The sequence below is a fragment of the Zootermopsis nevadensis genome, unplaced genomic scaffold, assembly GCF_977971745.1.
Source record: "Zootermopsis nevadensis isolate Lab colony 2312 unplaced genomic scaffold, Znev_1.0 Znev_ptg000007l, whole genome shotgun sequence".
In the NCBI taxonomy this organism is placed as follows: Eukaryota; Metazoa; Arthropoda; class Insecta; order Blattodea; family Termopsidae; genus Zootermopsis; species Zootermopsis nevadensis.
Genome location: NW_028259139.1, coordinates 5584461 through 5603940, shown reverse-complemented (window position 1 = coordinate 5603940; position 19480 = coordinate 5584461). Strand labels below are relative to the sequence as shown.

General features: G+C 40.5%; 2 protein-coding genes across 5 annotated transcripts in view; one reads left to right on the top strand and one right to left on the bottom strand.

Moving 5' to 3' along the window:
• Positions 1 to 19480, top strand: part of stumps (DBB domain-containing protein stumps) — a 61652-nt gene that overhangs the window by 860 nt on the left and 41312 nt on the right. For 2 of the 4 annotated variants that reach the window (XM_022061914.2, XM_087344076.1), the window contains exons 1-2: positions 7390 to 7549; positions 9215 to 10219. In XM_022061914.2, the coding sequence (XP_021917606.2) occupies positions 7405 to 7549; positions 9215 to 10219 (1150 nt within the window). In that variant the 5' untranslated portion in view covers positions 7390 to 7404. Of the gene's footprint in view, positions 1 to 3788; positions 3975 to 6498; positions 7133 to 7389; positions 7550 to 9214; positions 10220 to 19480 lie in introns of those variants that run through there. The other 2 variants (XM_087344075.1, XM_022061907.2) reach the window with 2 other exon arrangements.
• On the bottom strand, positions 446 to 3508 carry LOC110829235 (J domain-containing protein). Its single transcript, XM_022062773.2, has 4 exons — positions 3274 to 3508; positions 2967 to 3068; positions 2691 to 2807; positions 446 to 2388 (listed from the first exon to the last, which is right to left on the bottom strand). Exons 1-4 carry the CDS (start codon positions 3358 to 3360, stop codon positions 2176 to 2178), a joined length of 519 nt encoding a protein of 172 aa, XP_021918465.1. The 5' UTR covers positions 3361 to 3508; the 3' UTR covers positions 446 to 2175.

The following is a 19480-nucleotide window of genomic DNA, read 5'->3' as shown; positions in this document are numbered from 1 at the left end:
TCACTGTATTCAGAAGAATAAGATGGGTGGGGCACGTGGCGTGCGTGGATGGGGCAATGAGTGTGCACTGGGTATTGGTTGGGAAGCCTGAGGGGAAGAGACCACTGAGTAGACCTAGACGTAGATGGGAGGATAATCTCAGGTGGGCTCTATGGGAGATAGGAGTTGAAGGAGACTGGATTTTGTTGGCCGAGGACAGGGACTGGTGGAGGGCTTTGGCTAATTCAGTGATGAACCTTCGGGATCTGTAAGCCATCTCGTTAGTTAATTAGGTTCATTGCCCTGATGATGGAGGCAGCAAGGACCTCTGAATTGTTGAGTTGATTAATATGAGAAGTTTAATAGGACAAACATGAATCAAGTTAACATTGTATCGACTTGAATACATGATCCAACAAAATCAGGTTAGGTATACCCTTACACCCAGTAAAATGAGTAATAGCCATTCCTTGTTTTCACATTTATTGTTATAAGGAAACACATAACATGAATACAACCAAAACCTTAAGCACAAAGGAGACGTAAGACAAGTGCTACAAACGAGTAAATTTAAGTATACATAAGCAGACATTTAATGAACTACTAATATCCACAAAGAAACAGCCAAAGTGAATATTGAAAAATTAATATGTAACTCAATACATGTAACTTTTTTTTGTACAGTTTAGTATTAAAAGATAATAGGAACAAAGTCCATAATATCATTGCTTAAGACAGATCTTTGAGTAACAATATAGTCCTCTCTTACCAAAACTTTTTAAAGGTAAACTTCTCACTTCAGTATAATACTGGAATATTACATATAATTCATATATTCCTTATAAGTATATAAAAAATAAATTCATAGTAAGGACCCTGTAAAGATCAACCATTTGTTCAATTCATAATTTCCTTTTGCTTTTGTTGTTTTTTGGCCCAATGCCCATCCATGCATGACTGTACAGTGTAAAATTAGTCCACGTCAAAGAATAATCGTCTCCCTTTGCTGAGAGATTCAACTTTATAAAAAATGTTACTTGTTGGTCTGCATAGTGTTGCCATCTAGTGTGAAGAGTCTGAAGTTATACATGGCTGTGATCTTGTTGAAAGCTTGTTTATGAACATGATTTTCATACTTGTGGCAACATTCCTCAATTTTAAACAGTCACATTTTGAAAAAATAAAACTGTTCTGTAAATATAATATTGAACATGTGATAGGTATGTGCGTTATTTCTGTGATTTTTATTTATGTACATATATGGTAATCTCCCCTCATGCGTTCAGAATTTTAACATAAAATTACATTATTTTCGGGAAGCAATGAGCAGCAAAAGGGTTACAACATTTTGGCCGTTTCTGAACAACTGTTACACATTTTCAGGAATGCTAAAGTGAATCATACAACATGAAGTATAAAATTTAATGAAATTGGTTTCTGAATTAAAAGACATCAGCTAATAATTAACACAGGATCTGCTGCAGAGGTCCTTTGACATGTAACATAATAATTAGAAATATTTCATAAATGCTATATCACAGAAGGGCTCTACGTAGGACCATCATCTTGCATCTCCATTTTCTCTAATTTTATATTGCAGGGAAAATAGTATTGGCCTTCTATTTTTATTCCTCCAGTTGATGCCTCTCCCAAAACTTTGTGCACAAAATTCTTCCAAGAATTTACAATCTCCCGATATTTGGAAAAAAACATTTAAAAAATATATGTATATACAAAGAGTGGTATACTTTTAATTACATACAGATATATCTTAAGAGAATCAATATTCATCGAGTCAAACTGATAAATCTTGTCTAAAATGTAAAAAATAAAACTTCGAAAGGAACAATGCATTATTATTATTATATATATATACCAAACTTAAAGTAACAAATACATAACATAAAAATATAAATATATATCATAAATAAATAATGGAATGTTTTAAGTTCTTACGGAAGACAAGGAAGTTACCAAGTGTATGTTTACGTATTCAGTACCAACAATTTAAAATATCACGGAAAGCAACATATTTTCCAGAATCCATAATACCTACTTGGTGCAATAAGGTACATCCAAAATGTGCTCTACTTGAGCAGTTATTGAACTGTAAGTAAACACATGACAGTAGATTCTGGGAACTAAACACCATAAAGTAACACAAATTTGTTGGAAACATTGACATCCAACCACAGATTAAATCTCATAGTTACGGAATTTGTTGACGACCTCACTCGAAGCCTCTGAATCCCACTGGACATTGTCTCGACCTCCCCAGTGAATATTTGCGCCTCCCTCTGAAGCTCGACGCTGAGCAGCTGTTGTTGGCCCTCCTCCGCGTACCGCCCCTGCCGCGCCAGGTTCCGGAAGCATGCGATCCTTGGTCTTAAATGTCGACCAATGCATGGACTGCAACATTGTCACGGATAATATGAAATAAGTCCCCACGCATCATATATAGAAATCAGAAGCACAAACACTTCAGTCTCATTGCCATTGATTTGTTTTCATCACGCTTCTCCAATCAAAGCTCAGGAATATTTGATCAACATAACAGGGCCACTCAAGACAGTTCTGAATCATCAGACCTTCCCATGACAAAGTATTGAGGTACCAAATAATACTATCAAATATACAGACTACCTAGTGGCCACAGGTATGCTACACTTTCATTTAGATTTGGTAACAATTTATGAATTAAAAATACTTACAGCATGGACATGTTCCTTCATGCCAAGCCACTGCTTGTAACTAATTGCAATGCCACTCTTACGCCACTTATCGTAATTACTTCGTTTTTCTGGGTCACACAGTGTCTCCTTTGCCTCCTGAAATTAACAAAAGGAATATGGACTTACATAGTCATAAATTCACAGAATTCTGTTATACACAGTTATCGTGTAGCATGATAATCCTAAAATGGGTTGACCCCATGCACATGCACTGAAGTAAAAATAATTTGTCATCTTTCATATCAATGAACATACTTTCAGTTTTTGGAACTTTTCTTCAGCTCCTTTATTGCCTTCATTCTTATCAGGATGATACTGCAGAGCCTGCACTTTATATTCGGCTGTAATCTGTTCTGTCTGAAAATAATACAATATATTTTAACATTCTCTATGAAATTGACATTTCAAGGTTACATACAAAGCAATTTAATCACACGCCTTCTGTAAAACACACACGGTTGCAAATCAATTCAGGTGGTGGATTCAAGCCTGAGCAAAATGAAATGTAAAAGAAAACATTTATGTTGAGTGAACATAAAATATCAACTTCTTTCATACTTACTGTTGCTGTCTCGTCACACCCTAAAATCCCATAAAAATCCTCTTCTTCTGTACGGGCATAGTTCAAAATAGTATCTACGCTCGTCATTCTCGATAAATCGAATTGAATATTATCAAGTTTGGAGCACCTGTTGCCTCAGACGTTTCCTTGTTGCACTTGCAAAAATATGTCGATCCCCGGAATCAGCTGGGTAAATCCCGGGGAAGTTCCAAGGAATACTAACGTGTAAGATATAACACTCGTTGAAAGTAAAAACAGCGTGTAATTTTGAGCTTTTTGTGTCCTGTACGTCCATTGGTCAAGCATTTCGGAGGGGACGGAACAATCCAATCAGAAACTGTATTAGAAGTGATTCATTCATATGAACCTCACTGGTGGCAGCACATGTACAATCAGCCGTGTTGTTTGTGAACATACCTCTCGCCCGTTTTCCTGTGATGATATAACGATCGTAAATAATATTGCGGGAATTTTGAAATTTAAAGCGCAATTTTTATATTCTTATTGTTGCAAAGGTCGGAGTCGGTCTCTGTGGAACTGCGGTTGTTGACGACTGCATTCTACAGCCTCCAGATGACACACGGAGCAGCGGTGGAATTATACTGACAGGGCAAAATGGAGAAACACCTGTCCCAGTGCTATTTATCCATAAGAAATCTCACTCCTAGACTGCCCTGAGCTGAACCGCTGACGTCTAACCGGTAAGGCCTCGTGAATATTTAAAACATGTTTTTATTGTTTGATACAGCATCGTTAAATACGATAGTAAACAAACAAACCGTCATATGCAAGTAAACGCAATTTGAACTCCGAATATTTCGTTCAAGACAAGTATTCACATTCAAAGATCATTTTACATTTTGCGGCTTGAATGGTATTGTAGGATAAATTCCACTCAATATTAATCCGGCGGTAAAACGATTTCAGTTTCAAAAGCTAAGGAAGTTCAGATTGTTAAGTTAACATCGAAGATCCGTTACAAATTGTAATTTTATAGTAACAATTAAAATTGAGAGGGACATTGTCCAGAAGACGTGGGAAGATATCGGATGTGAAGGTAATTGTTAAAATGTTATTCAAATGTAGAAAATAAAATTCAGTCCGTGTTAACTGATGCTGTTCTTTAACAGAGCTGACAATTGATTAAGAAGTTACTACGGAGTTCGTAATGAGTTGACCTATGTATAACAATTTGGAAGGCAAACAGGAAGTTACAGTCCTGTTTAATAAGTTTCTTTGATTCTGTTTCAAAACACGAAACATTTATTCATAACTGCAGGATAATCATGTGTAAACTACACTACAGCTTTCTTTTCTCGTTGTACGCAGAGGTTCTGCAAATTATAGCGAAAACGAAAATGCATAAAACGATAACGTATAACAATCGCCATTTTTATGTTAAACTGGCGCCAGAATGCTTTGATGTTAATTTTTTTATCTGCGTTACGTTCTCTAATAAGCCTCGTGTTCCATGCAACTGAATTGAACTAAATTTGGTGCTGCAATGCATGGAACTTAAATACCTGTACAAAAAAAGATCCCACTGAGACAAAAATTTACTAATGGCGTAGCATTCAGACCTGCATCTTCTAAACACGTGTAATAAGATTAGTGTTTAATGAAATACCTTAACAGCTGTCTTAAGTGGAACATTTGTACCGTTGATCGGCTTTGAGTCTACAATGAATGACCTTGAAAACAAATAAGGACGCAACTCGCAATGAACTTAACTGGAACATGTGAACGTCAAAGTGAAGTGCATTCTTCAATCTCGTTACAGATTTGATTAATGTCAGCTGCAAGTCTCCTTAACTAAAGCGCGTACAGTCAAGGTTAGTCCCGCTTTGCACTTCGTCGGACTGTGTTTTGTTAAGTCATGTTCCGAACCGTCGTGGTCGAAATGGTCACATCCGACCCAAGAGAATTTGTGTAACAAATTCCCCCCCCCCCCCCCCCCCCGAAATTATTTGTCAAATTGTGATTCTTATTTCGACTGCAGGTTTACGTCCAAGTACAAAAAATGCTGTTGATCTTAAAATTCCGTAAGTTTTCGAGGTAACTTTTGTGTGAGAAACAGGCTTTTGCAGGAGGAAATTTTCAATAATGTGTAACGCTATATTAATTTGTTTGGATATCAGTAAGATTTGTTTTTGAGTACGTGCTGTGGTAATTTGTCATTTTTGAATATGTATTATTAAATTTAACGAATGAAAACTGCAAAAAAAAAATAATTAAAACGCTGGTGCCAGTAGGCCTACGACCCTGTTCTTAAAAAAATCTTAACGCGATCCGGTCATAGCGGCGTTGAATTGAAAATTCTGATAACAGTCTTTGCGTACTATTACGGTTTGTTTTGTACATCTTACAAAGAACGGAATGTTTCCAGATACGTAGGGTAGCTGAAAATATATTGAATAAGCGGTCGCGGATAGCCGACAAGGGGTGATACTCCAACGTCGGGGTTGGGATCACAGCTCCCCCCATCGTAAAAAGAATGGCATATTACGAAATATTACAGGGGGCGTCGGAAAGGGGCTTTTGTGAACACGGTAATGAACCTTCGTGTTTAATATAAGGCGGGAAATTTAGTGACTAGCTGAGCATACTATTAGCTTTTCAAGGACTCTGCTTCATATAATTAGTCGGTATTTTCGTTTATAAAACTATCATAAATTAAAATCTTAATCATATTAACAAATTGTATAACATTCTGTCAGGGACATAGCAACGAAATGTAGAATGTTGTTTTTCGTTTTAATTTAATATTGGCAATAGGATTCATCAACTCTCTAAAAAAATGTGGAATTGGTTCAAGTACGGAAGATGGCTGTATTCTTGGTTGTAGCGTCGTGTAGTCTGGTAGAAGTTGACCAACGTTTCAGAGGTCCTTGCTGCCTCCGTCATCAGGGCGATCGGATTTACATTTGAGATTGGCCGAAGTTCTTTCAAAGAACGAAACACAGCTCCGAGACATGTCTTCAAGTGTAATTTACTTCATATCTGAACAAAATACTTAGAATATTACCCGCGACTTTTTTGTCTGTGGTCCATTGTGAGTGAGAAGCTGCCACGGAAGTCGGCAACGTCTTTTAGTAATCGTAGATACAGCAAAACCATGGGAAAGAAGACCATTTCTTCGAGAAACGTGAGCTGGCAAGAGTGGGGTGAGTTCTCCCATCATATGGCACTGTTAAATGTTGTGAGGTAGCCAGCCAGCGAGAGGCAGTGAGTTCGCGGGAAGGCTGGCTGACGGAGGGAAGATTCTCCTCGGCTCAAAACCAACAGCGGGCTAGTCGAAGTGGCTACGACCGCAAGAATACAGCTCTGGAGTTCTTCAGGCCCTGAGATGTGCAGAGACTGGACGGAAAAGTTTGGATGAAAATGACAGCGACTATTACGTGTGACAATTTTTTTGAAAATGGCTTTGAATACAAATATTTTGCAGCACGTTATGAAGTGAATGTTCAAAACAGTCTGCGGGTTTGTTTAGTTACTACGTAATATATTATAAACAAATTTTATCCGGTCGAGTACTTCGGCTCCTTGCATACGAATTTTATATTCATGTGTGATAGCTGCTAATGACTTTGACACTCGGATGCGAAGACAGTTAGCTCAGAAACAAAGTCATTGAAATTCAAAGACATCATCAGTGTATGCTCTTGTATGGCAATGCTGCGAAGTACTGCGAGGTGTATATTTTTACTACGGTGGCTGAATGTCTAATGAAAATGTCGCTGCTGTGAAAAGTACGACGAAAGAAAGAAGAGATATCACTTGGACGTCTTCGTCAACGAACGATCACTTCACTCGTCATATCCTCGTCTGCACCAAAAGGTGAAGACAATGGAAGCCGTAGGTAAGTTCACGCTTCGGAGAGGCTTGGAATGACATTAGGTAATCTTTGCACAGCCGAATCCTAGGAGTGTTCTGGAATCTTAAGAACACAGTCTTGTCCCTTTTCGGCACTATCAAAAAGAGATGAATGTTGTCACATACAATAGCCTTTTTCTTTCTTTGTTTTCTTCAGTGATATGTTCAACTGTGTTTTTAGTTTTTCGTCCTGTCGGGGCCTTCTGACATCCCTTCCCTCAGCAGAGGAAAACAATAGTGTTGGCAGGGGAGGGGGTGATGTACAGGTGCCTTCGTGGTCTGTCCCTCATCTTGACATTCTTGTGTGAATGTCTCGACAGTGAGGAGCTCTCTCTTCAGTATCAACCCAGTGCGCTGTTGTGCTTTTGCGTTAACGCGGTCCACTTTGCGTCAGGGCTGGCTGGTATGAAAACATGTTTGATTTACTTCTATTCAAATTTAATTTCAAAATGCCTCGTGAACTTGTGGTGTCTTGTTTGTAAACAGCGTTGGACGACATCGCCAGCTTTCTTTACCGATTATATTATCAACTTCATTTCTCCGTGTTGTCTACAAGACGGGTGTGTTAGTTCAGTGGACTCATTTTCGATTGACGGACTTAATTTTAGAATCTATATGCTCAGGTTTATATATATATATATATATATATATATATATATATATTATTTGCGTTGAACAAAGCAGGCTTATGCCCTTATATATATATATATATATATATATATATTATTTTTATCTTATAATGCAAGAAGGCCTGTGTAAATGTTTCAGAATTTAAACATAAACCGATTTTCATAATGGGCAAAATTGGTTTCGGTAAATGTTGTTGACAATAAATCAACAGCATGACAGTCGTGCGAAAATGATGTTTGGCCAATTTTACGACTATAATTAGTGAAACATGAACGACACACGTGACTTTTTTTTTGTAAACATGCGTACAATTTTTTTAAATTAAATGTTATTTGTGGATCCACAATTACAAACATTTAGAATTGTAAGCATATAATCAATGAATTTATCGTAGACAAAATCTCTACAGGTTATAAGAAGCTATAAAAAAATTGTGAACTCAAGACGCTGACTGCTAAACTGTTTGTGTATTGCAAGACGCAGAGTACAAATATAATGGCTGCAGGGAGATATAATTGATATTTGGAATTTGTTCTGTTTTATTCTCAGTTCAGAATTATCTACGTAATACAATGGACCCATAGTAATTAACTATTTATCTAGGAATATAATCATAACACTTATTAACCCCTTAAATTCGATCGTGACATATCTCGACATGCTGGTATACGACATTTGTAAATGAAATTAAGATTTCTGTAATTCAACAGACTAAATATTTATAATGTTCATGTACTATTTTAATATTATACCGTATAAGCGACTGTAGGCCATTCATACCGAAGGAAAGGAAAATAACTTTGCTAATAGGCTGATGGTAACAGCAAAATTGGCTAAATGAATGGCCCATGATGTAAAATTTATTAGGCGGAGATACACGTGCTGTAAAGAATATCACAGCCCACATTTGATGTTGTACAGTAAGACGGTAGATCTGAAGTAAACACAGAGGATGAGGGACGGTATGTTCGTATCGCGGTACAACTCAGTTATGATATGAAGACGGTTAGCACATTATTTGTGAACTAAGATAAAAAATTTAAATTTTATTAAGTAATAAGTTGGGAGCAAATCATAGCCACGGAATCGTACGTAGGCCTGCGCTATTCGGGGTTAAGAATCTGCCGTCTGTCCGCTTCATATCTGCGAACGTAAAGTTTAAAATACACAGAATTTTCAGTTTTACCTGCTGGGGTTTGTATGGGTTTGAAACCTGGCGTTTCACTCTGAGGGAAGAATACATCAAGGGTGTTAGAGAGGAGGATGTTGAGGAGAATATTTGAACTTAGAACGGAAGAAGTAAGAGGTGGCTGGAAGTAGATTAAAAATGACAAACTTCATCGTGAAACTATGAAATCTATGCAGTCAGAACAGCGTCAAGAAAGACCTGGGTGTTACAGGTAAGTCTCACGAATCCGTTTTGTCTGTCTGCTTCCAGACAATCCGTCATACTTTTCTGTTCCGGGAGGTTCGACGTCAGGGACTCCAGCGTCGACCTCACGCGGTCCATTCTCCCTGCTGAAGCGTCGCGGTGCCAACATCAGCCGGAGTATGGGCGCCAACACCTCTTCGGCCTCCTGCACGTCCTCGTCTTTGGGCCACAACTCCGCACCCACGACGCCGACTGCTCCAGAGGTTGCAGCTACCCCTTTGCTGCCAAGCGCCCCAGTTCCCTTGTCCTCGCACTCCCATCACAGACGCAGTTTTCGGTCCATACTGCGTTCCATGAGCGCCAACCACCATCACGGCTCGGCTGTTTATCAGCTGCAGCACCAGCTTTTGGTCCTTGGTGAACCTCGGCCTTCGGACATGGCCCCAGAGTCTCCTTGTCTGCCTCACCACCAACTTCACCATCCTTCTGCTTCCTCTTCTTCTCCTAACAAGGAAGATCACCATCACCAGCGACGTCGCAGTAACAGCAACAAAAGCTTCAAATCACAAAAATCGTCAGTGGAGCTTCTAAATACTGACATGGTGTATTGCCCGATCCCGCGTACTCCGAGTTCTGCGTTAGCTTCAGTGCCTAAGACTGCTGCTTCTGAAGAACTCCTCGGTGGATCTCCTGAAGAAGTCTTTCTCAGCAATGGAGATGCTCGGTATTACAACCTGACAGCGGCCATGACGATTCCTTTGCCGGGTTCGAATGCCGGCAGTGGCAGGCGACGTCACTCCATAGGCACTTTTCTGAACAGAGACCGCGGTAGTTACAGCTGCTTAAGCAAGACACCAACTGCCACAACTACGCCTACTGCTGAAGAAGAAAATGCCCCAGCGACCAGAAGTGATGCGATGCAGAAAATGTCTACAGGAAGTGTTGGGAGCAGAGGCAAGACGTCAAGCACCGGAGGATGTTCACCTCCAGATTGGCGCCATCTTTCTGCAGCGGATGTACCTCGTTCGGCCCATTCTAGAAGGCGGTGCAACAGATGCTGCAACGTCAAGGGTAAGTGCGGCTCACGAAAGAAATTGTTTCTTCCAGAACAGGCGTTACTGCGAAAGACGCATTTCGAAGCTCGTAACAGTAATATCATTTGTATAATTTGTGTTGTTGTTAGCCTGTTATTAAGCGGGCATGGTTGTGGGTGGACGAGACGAAGGGTAAACCCGAATGTATTGAATAAGCAAACACGGACAGCCAACAAGGGGTGGTCATTTAGGAAGCTGGCAACTGGCCTTAGGAGACAGATTCTCGCATTGACGGAGAATTTCGTGACTGGCTGAGCCACTGTGGAGTTCGTCGTAGGTGGTAACCCGGATGTCTTTCCTCTTTGTCCCTGATGTTCAGGATTCGGATAATTAACTTGACGTCCGTTTAAACATTCAAGAAAATATCAAGTACGCACTTGTGCATTGTAGTGCCTACATCCTTATTCGTGTAACAGATCTGGCCTTGTGCTGGCCTCTGAACAAGAATCAATGGGAACACGAGAGGAATACGAGGGTGCGGTCCACAAAGAATAATTTGTTTCCTTGAGGATGGGCCATCTTACGACAAAATGTTTTCGATGTTTTCTGCCTCCCATTCTTCTTGCATCTGTGGGCCTGTCCACTCTTTCCTCAACCTCTGCTGTACATCTTCCATCACGTGATTCGGCACCCAGTCCTCGCTTTTCCTGCTGGTACTACTTTGACATCTTTGGTGCCCTCAGAGATTTCCTATTGTCGACCATGCGCAACACGTGTTCTGACAAACTCCATGGAGTAGGGTCCAGGGAAATTAATAGTAGTTAATGTGGTCAAGAATTTCCCGCCACTTGATGGTACTCGAATGTTCATTGACGTATTCACAAGAGTCTAACGCTGGGCCTTACTTGAGCCAGTATTCATGACCACACAATATTTCTGTAACATCCATTTTAATATTATTATTTCATCTACGATTAATATTTCAGTTCCCCTTTCGGATCACATTTTTATATGCATTTCTTACCTCTCTTCGTAGTTTTTGAAGGTATGTAAAACTACTACAGCGGACATCTTGTATAAAAACAAAGCACTGTCGTTTCATATTTACGTCAGGTGATCGTCTCTTCAGATGGCATCATTTGGAGGACTGTAGACGTCACGCGTTCTTCCTGGAATTTCTTGTTTCGGAACCACGTCGTCAAGAATTAATGGGATTCCCGATTTTTGTCTGAAGCATTAATAGACCACACAAAAACATCTCAGATATTAATACACCAGGACTCACGAAGTTGTGTCGACAGTTTCAAAAAGTTTTAACTGATTTCAAAGTTAAAAACATCGAAACAAAATCCTAAACCACTCAGTTTGTTCTGTTGTTGCATTGCATAATACACGATTCAACTCAAGAATGGCTAGACGGATTTGGATGAAATTTGGTATGGGCGTTATGCCACTGGAAGCTGCCGTAAACTCGCAATTTTAATTTCCTGCAATAATAAATACCAACACGGCGGAAGGACAAATTTGTGAGGCGGGGTCGACACTAGCGCCATGTTCTGTAAGACCATGCAATTTTATATTGTGTCTCCTTGTTCATCGTAAAGCAACAATATGGCGGCTGCACGAAACAATAAATTAAAAAATATAACTTGACCAGAATTTGATCCCATGGCCCCAGCCTAGGAACCCACTGTGCTAACACGCAGTGCATAAAGATAACATTGAGAACATGTGATTTGTGTAGTTAGAATTTCAGCGAAGTAAAATAACTAACATTATCTATTACGATAATTTTTTTTTTAAAAATAACAGATTAAAGGACATTTCAACATGGCGTAGATTGTACATTGCATTTATTTATTTATTTGCAATTCACAGTCAATGCACCGTGAACCTACGATCTCGCAACAGTGAGTTCGCGATAAACAATTAAATCAATACAGAATAAAGTAAACAGCATTTATAACGCATTTTCGTGATAAAAGTGGAAAGCACCAGCAAGTAGTGATACGAACGTAGACTGAGAGTGTCTGAGGAGAATATTTGGACCTAATAGAGATTAATTACCAGGAGGCTAGAGAAAATATCATAATGAGGAGGTTCATGAGTTGTACTCTCGCCAAATATAATTTGACTGATGAAATCAAGGAGGATGGGATGGGCAGGGCATGTAGCCCTCATGGAAGAGAATAGGAATACATATAGACTTTTAATGTGTAAACCAGAAGGAAAAAGACCACTAGGAAGACCTAGACGTAGGTAGGATAATAATATTAAAACGAATCTTACATAAATAGGATGGGGTGGCATGGATTGGATTCGTGTGGCTCAAGACGGGGACTGGTGGCGGGCTCTTGTGAACGCGGTGGTGAACCTTCGGGTTCCATAAAATGTTGGGAATTTCTTGAGTGGCTGTCAGCTTCTGAGGAAGAACTCGGCCCCGTGGAGTAGGTAAGTGGGAAGTCCGTACCCCGCGATGCATTGAAGTTCGCTCGTTGCCTGCATGGCCAGCGATTGGTTCAGCTCGCATAAAAATTAAGAATCAGTCACACGTTCCATTCTCCCAGTAAGTGGACAGTTGATTTAATCAGAGGGGGGAAATAATCAATTCATCAACCTTTAGTGCAGGGGCTGTCCTTAATGCAACAAAGCGACAGATAGCATCCTTATTACGTAGACGGTCCCACGCTGATTGTCGAAGGTGTGTGACGCCCGTCTTCAGATATCGATTTTGAAGGCGAGGTACGATATTTTTGTGTACGGGTCTGGAGAAAAAAACACTTCCTCAGTTTGGATCCCGTTGACGAGCATTTCCTGATTAGATGACTAATTTACAAGCGAGATTTCAGGTTCTCACGGTTGTTGAGTATGAACTCAACGCCCTGATTATGGAGGCAGCAGGTAGCTCTGAAACGATGATAAATTTCTGCCAAACTACACGGCATAATATCCACTACTTTAAGAAATTCTAATATTTATTACAGTGTTAAAAATGGCCTAACCTCGGGAGTTTCATTTTGCTCTCACCTTGCGTCTTAAGATTCATTTTAATATTATGTTCCTACGTCTAGGTGTCGTACGTCATTTTGCACCCAAAATGATTCATGAATTGTTTAAGAACATTATTTCATCGTTATTTATCACGCTGATGAATGTCCGTCGGCTTTTGATGGATCGTAATAGGCCGATGTGAAGTGCCGTGTGACCTCACAAGTCTGTCACGTGGTCAGCTCAGGGTGATTGATTGGTCTCAATATTATGTGCCCCATAAAGCTACAGAGTGGCTTATTCTTTAACTTAACCTTTTAAAGCCCGGTGAGAACCATATGTGCCACCTCCTTTGACAGTCACTTCTTAGTTTTGCTCGCAAAAGTTTGTGGCTACTGCTCTATTGTGTAATGTTCCTCAGGGTTTGGCACCGTGTAGACTCGAAGGCAGACAGCATCACCAATTTTCAGGTCTGAAGTTTGAGACATTACGTTTCTCTGAAATCATGGCGTCTGCCTATGAGTCTACACGGCGCCAAACCCAGAAGAACATCATCAAATTCTCCATTGTTTATGCAGGGGGACCTTCAATACATACTTATCGCTTGCTGACTGTTGTTCGACTTTGCATTGTTTCGGAAGGAAGTGAATTTCCAGAACACGCCTTTTTACTCTTTATTTGTATAACTTTTTACTGCACTTTGACTGGAGGGATAGATGGACGTATGGAGATATGAATGCAAATCTCAGACATAATTATTTTATTATGACATGCCCATTCTGATAATTTTTTTTTTTGGTTTTGTCCAAGTTGTGTCGTTTCTGTATTCCGACTGGAGTGTGGTAGGCCGAAAGACGTTCATTCATATGATTTCACATCCATGAGTCTGCTATTTAGCTGTTTGTCCTGTGTAGTACCTGTGTCAGTTTGGTTGTTGACAGGCTCAGACCGTGAATCCTGGGCCAGATCTGGAGAAGTGGTAACCCTACAAAAGCATTAGATGAGGATCTACCTCTTCTCTTCTTGGAGCCCCAAGGAATTGGCTTCCAGGACACGTTACACGTACTTCCGTTGTCTATTTTAGACTTCCCCCCCCCACAAACTAGCTTTGTTCTGTCATCTTCCTCTCCTTGTCCCCACACTACACATCTTCATCATCTTCTTCTTCATAACATTCTCCTTCCCTTTTTTTCCTGTCTTCTTCAGGCATCTCTGTTTCCGTTCACGGTTGTTCCATCCTGCCCCTGTCGTCCTCTCGGGTTGGTGTTCTGCGAAACTTCCTGGTTAAATAATATGCAACATATATGGGATTGTATATACAACGTCACATGAACTGCGGTTATGTACGGCTGTGTACATAACGACTTCCTTGATGGACCGAATCGCAAGTCGCCATGTATGGTGTTGCAGCTTTGGAGAGTCAACAGCCTTCCGTTTGGCTGTGTTTATTATGGATCGAACAGCCATTTGGTGATTGTCCGTAACTATTAGCAGGAAGGGATGCCCCCTTGTCGGAAATTGAAACGTTCGTAAATAATTTTGATCGGAGTCTCACAATTAACTTAACTTAATTAGATCCCCTGTTCCACATCGGACATGATCCGGTCGTGGTGGCAGAGGCAATACTTTCTGCCTCTGCCAGGAAGCATAGTATAATATTAAAAAGGATATGAGTTGTGAGGGTTTATGCTGGATTCGAGTGACTTCCCTGATTGTTGGAGGGGCGTCAGACGCCAAATCCTGTTTACAAATGGCGGGACTGTTGAAGCATTCTTAGATTTACCATCCATCGTCCTTAGTGTCCGCTGAAGGCCAAAATTGTCGCCATTCGTTGTTGTCAGCTTTTCTTGTAATGACATTTTCATGGCGTATGACGTTTGGAAGTTTTTCGCCGAAACAAGTAAAAATTATCTCTGTGAGGAGGTCGGGGAGGAATGTGTGATAAGCGAACATTGTAAATAAAACTCCGTCAACGTGTATTACAAGTAAGCCTGCCTATGTGAGGATAACTTGATAAATACGTTTGTGGAAGAGTAAGCCCCTGCTACTGAGAGCAAACACAAACTTCTGAAGTGTCTTCCCGTATTTTATTTCTCCGGTCTCTCTTAACAGTAGTGACGTATAAGGAAAAATTGATACGCTCTGCCTGACTGCTGTGTGCGCGTACCACCTAAAGGCGACCCGGGTGGTAACCACTTATTGACATTTTTTGATTGTTTTTTAGATTATTTAACAACTCCGAAGCGTCAGTGTCTCATTATTAGAGTACCTGACAAGTACTCCATCAAGGTTTCGGGGGGGGGGGGGGGGGGGGGGGCTGTCCACACCCATAATTTGAAACACTTCGAAGTCTCTAGCCGTTTTGTCTGATCGGACGCTCCGGTAAACCCGGATTCGGCACATTTAATTTATGCAAGCCCTTTACACTGTTAAATGACGATGTACCATGTTGCTGTCTTCTGTAGCAAACGTCAGTCTGTACAGGCAACTTCCCAAATTAGTTTTTTTATTCATGCTTCTTCGTGGGCACGTTCTTGCCCTTGTGTTGTTCGTACGGGGGAAGATGACTTTCTGGAAATTAACGACGCGGGTTTCTTAAACTCCTCCCTCAAAAGATAGCAGCGGACTCTGGCTTCTGGCGTAAAAGTTCTGGCCGTTTCTGGTTTTCATAGTTTGACTAGCACTTGAGAAAAAGATTTGAAGAACTTGCATGCATCGTCCCTGAGAATTACGATTAACCACAAGAGGGCAGATTGCGCTGGAAGGGACGACTGCAGTATACGAAGCAGCCCACTTCATTTTTGTGTGGTGTCACGTGCAATTTTTGTTGTTCGCATTTTGATGCTATATTCCGCTTTGTTTCAAATTAAAAAACTCCTTGAAGCCGAAGCTCGTACAAATGATATATAAAGACCCAGTTTCTACTTAAAGAACATAAAACGCTTCTTCATTAAACAGACCATTTGTTCACTGCTGTTTACTCTGAGATTCGTACGAAACCCATAAATACACTGTGTGCAAAACACAGATTTACTGATCCTTAATTCAGATGGCAGTGGGCCTCAAAAACTTAACTTGGGTACACAGCTTTTGTGTTTGATTCTTCTGTTAACGTCTGGGGCATTGTCTGGTGTAATGCTTAAAGTCCCGTTAACGTTAAACAATTTGCTGCTCTAACTTCCGTTGCTATGGTTTCTGCGTTCACTTGCCACCGACATGAGATGACCCTCTGGGGCCCAGGCCCTTCCCAACCTAGGAAGATGAACCAACCGGAAGTAGGTGCCGCCCCCCTCAGCTTTCTCAGCTTGACCACAGAAGACCCTCCTCATCCCACCTTTTGTACTAAGGAAGCAAAAGACATCTTCAGTTTCGTGACTTCTGGGTTGTTGCGCCTTGTAGCCTGGCAGATGTTTACCAGCGTTTCGGTGGTCCTTGCTGCCTAAATCATCAGGGCGATCGCAGTGATGTGACAACCTCTTGTTAATAGCGCACTTCACGAAATATGTTTTGTTTCTTGAAAGTATCGGAACCACGTGAATTTAACCCGTGATAAGATTAAGCGGGCTTGGGAGACGTCAAAAATTTGGGGACATTTTTAAGCATGTAATGCGGCTTTTGTGTATTTTCCTATTCGGAACTTTTATTTCTGGAGGTGTGATCCCTTTGAGCTTGCAGTGACCACCGTGCTAACTGTTTATGTAAGTTACTGAGGAGCTAAGTGTAATGGTAACACCAGGGACTCTTAGTCAAGAGTGTGTGTGTTCAGACCCCGTGCAAGGTGTAATTCCGAGTCCATTCGTAAACCGAGACAGAACCTTCGAACAGGCCATGATGCCTGCTTCCAAAACCCTGACAATTCATAGATCATGATTATATTCTTGATTATTTTATTGTATGACTTGACGAGTTGAAATGACGTTGTAAAATAACACGGAATCAATCATTATGACAGTTTATAGGAGTCATGTACAAATGCCAGGCATCCCCATTTTTTTTTGGTTAAATATTTAATTAATCTCTGTTTATTTACCTCACGCGCTCGATTCTTGGAAGAAGAAAAAACCTCATAAAATAGAATCCATCCAAACGTCCATATTTCTCACAGAGCAAAATATTTTGGTTGCTGTGAGTGAAGAACGTCACTCACTGCCACATGTACTTCCCCCCCTCCCGGTTTTTTTGTAAGAAGGGGAGAGCTATTTCCGTCAGAATCTCATTCTAAGAAAAATGAGTTAAACTCATGTGTGGAATCAGCGTGAAGGTCAATGTTTGAAAATGTGACGGACCGTCGGAATTGGAAAGGAAGAAGTGTTTTCGGTCGCAGCTGCCCTTCTGCTCAGACAGACCCTTTGCCGTCTTGGACCCCGTGGCATTTCACTCTCTTGAGAGTTATTTTGTGTCCACTGTGTTTTTTTATTATTTATAGTTGGCTCAGGATCGTGGCCGGTTTCGGACTTTGGCGTTGTCGATGTAGGACCTGCGGGTTCTGCTACCAACGAGTTACGTAGTTTCTATAACGACGCTATCGAATGCGATGGTGATAGTGAATAATGAATTGGAAAGGGTGTGGAAGTCCGCAGTTTGCACAAAAGTTTGCGGCACACGGGCCGCATGTTGCTAACCCTTGCAGTTCATGATTAAATACGCTTTCAGGGACTCCCCACGGTGAGGACAAGCTGGCAAATGCTTCCCCCCCCCCCTTGTAACTGAAATTGTACTCAGTTGGTGTAGTTTATGTTTTAACTTAGTTCGGTACTTACACCGAGGCTAAAAAATGCGTCCCAACTGATGAATAAAGGCGCTCGTGTTGAGTGAGGAGCAGGGGCGGATGTCTGTTGTTTATTTTCTTGTGACTGACAAGTAATTCATTCATGAGAATTTCATTCATGCTGCGAGCTCCTGCCACCGAGAAGCACTGAGGTCTTCATCAGGACAGCCATTGTAAATGAAGAGAAAATAAACCTCATTAGAGTGACCTTAAGGTAAACGATGTACTCGGTTTAAAGACGGGAGAGGGAGCAAGGGAGGAACTGGGGTCTCTGCCCCTTTTAATTCAACGTGGTTCCTACCAGATCCACTCCAAAGTTTATGAAATGTGTTTTTTCTTGATTTGAGCTACGAAAAAAACATGCATTTGAAAAAAAAAATGCTCAGTAAAATGTTTCGAAGGAAGAAGAGTGAAGCTAATTAGACTGTCGCTACCAAATTATTAATCTGCAAGTTTACATTTTTTTTATGCGTGGACGGTCTTGAAGGACCAATGAAAATTTGACTTTAAACTTATTAAGGAAACAGCAGAGGAATAAAATCGAGGCAGTATAAAATAACAAAAGAATGTGGGAAGAATTTATTAAGTTACTTTGTTTAAATGTTTATCTAGTAATATAGGGAATTGCAGAACAAATGTAACTTAATCTCCAAAGAACTAAGCAATTTTTCTCTGCCTGCTTTCCAAGTATCTGATATCCGTCAGACATGACAGAAGGTTAGAACAAGAGTAACATGGCGGTCACACTAATTTAATCAATAAACGTTTGTTGGTCAAGTCTGTGTTTTGGGACATACGGACATGCTATAACTATTAAATGAGGTCTGGTAAACCTTATAAATCAGAAGAAAATAATTATGGAATGTAGGCTTGCAAGGAACTACGGACCTCAGTTCAGTTAGCAGGAATTTACTGGAATCTGGAATCAGTTACTGGAATCTCTCGGCAATAAATAATTTTGTATGTCTCTCACCCACGTGTATAAAACATGTTATTAACAGGATATAACACTCGCTACGTCTCTTTTTAGGTTTTTGAAAGAGCATTTAAGCGAGTGAGTCAAACCACCCACTCTTTTAAAGATACGAGATCGTCGTAAACATCTAATTTCCTGTTTCCGATAGATGTCTGAAGAACGTAACGGCTTAATACAATTGGCGCCTGACTTGGCTGCCGGCTCAGATCAGCGTGGGTTGTCCTCAGACACGATATATAAGGCGATAAAGATAAAGTCTTTGTAACAAAAGACAGATAATCGAATCAAAATGACTGAGTAGTAGGCGGCAACCGGAAGTTTCCGAAAATGTGCCAAGGATCAAATAAATGACTTATTTGGACATTGCAACGAGAAAATCTAAATTACATTTACGAAGGAAGTACGATTAGCGGATGAGCAAAATTCTTCCTGTTAATAAGTTCGGACTAATTTGTTGTTCTGTCTCAAGAATAAAATCATAAAACCATTGTTTTTGTTCTTGTTCTTGTTCTGTCAGCGTAGAATTGGGGTGCTACTGATCAGCAGAGGCGAGAGAAAATTTCTCC

Excerpts from the sequence above, each read along its gene's own strand:
- LOC110829235 (XM_022062773.2), bottom strand. The coding sequence starts at position 3,360 with ATGACGAGCGTAGATACTATTTTGAACTATGCCCGTACAGAAGAAGAG. Across the intron at positions 3,069-3,273 it reads GGTGTGACGAGACAGCAACA|ACAGAACAGATTACAGCCGA; the intron begins GTAAGTATGAAA and ends TATTATTTTCAG. Across the intron at positions 2,808-2,966 it reads AAAAGTTCCAAAAACTGAAA|GAGGCAAAGGAGACACTGTG; the intron begins GTATGTTCATTG and ends TGTTAATTTCAG.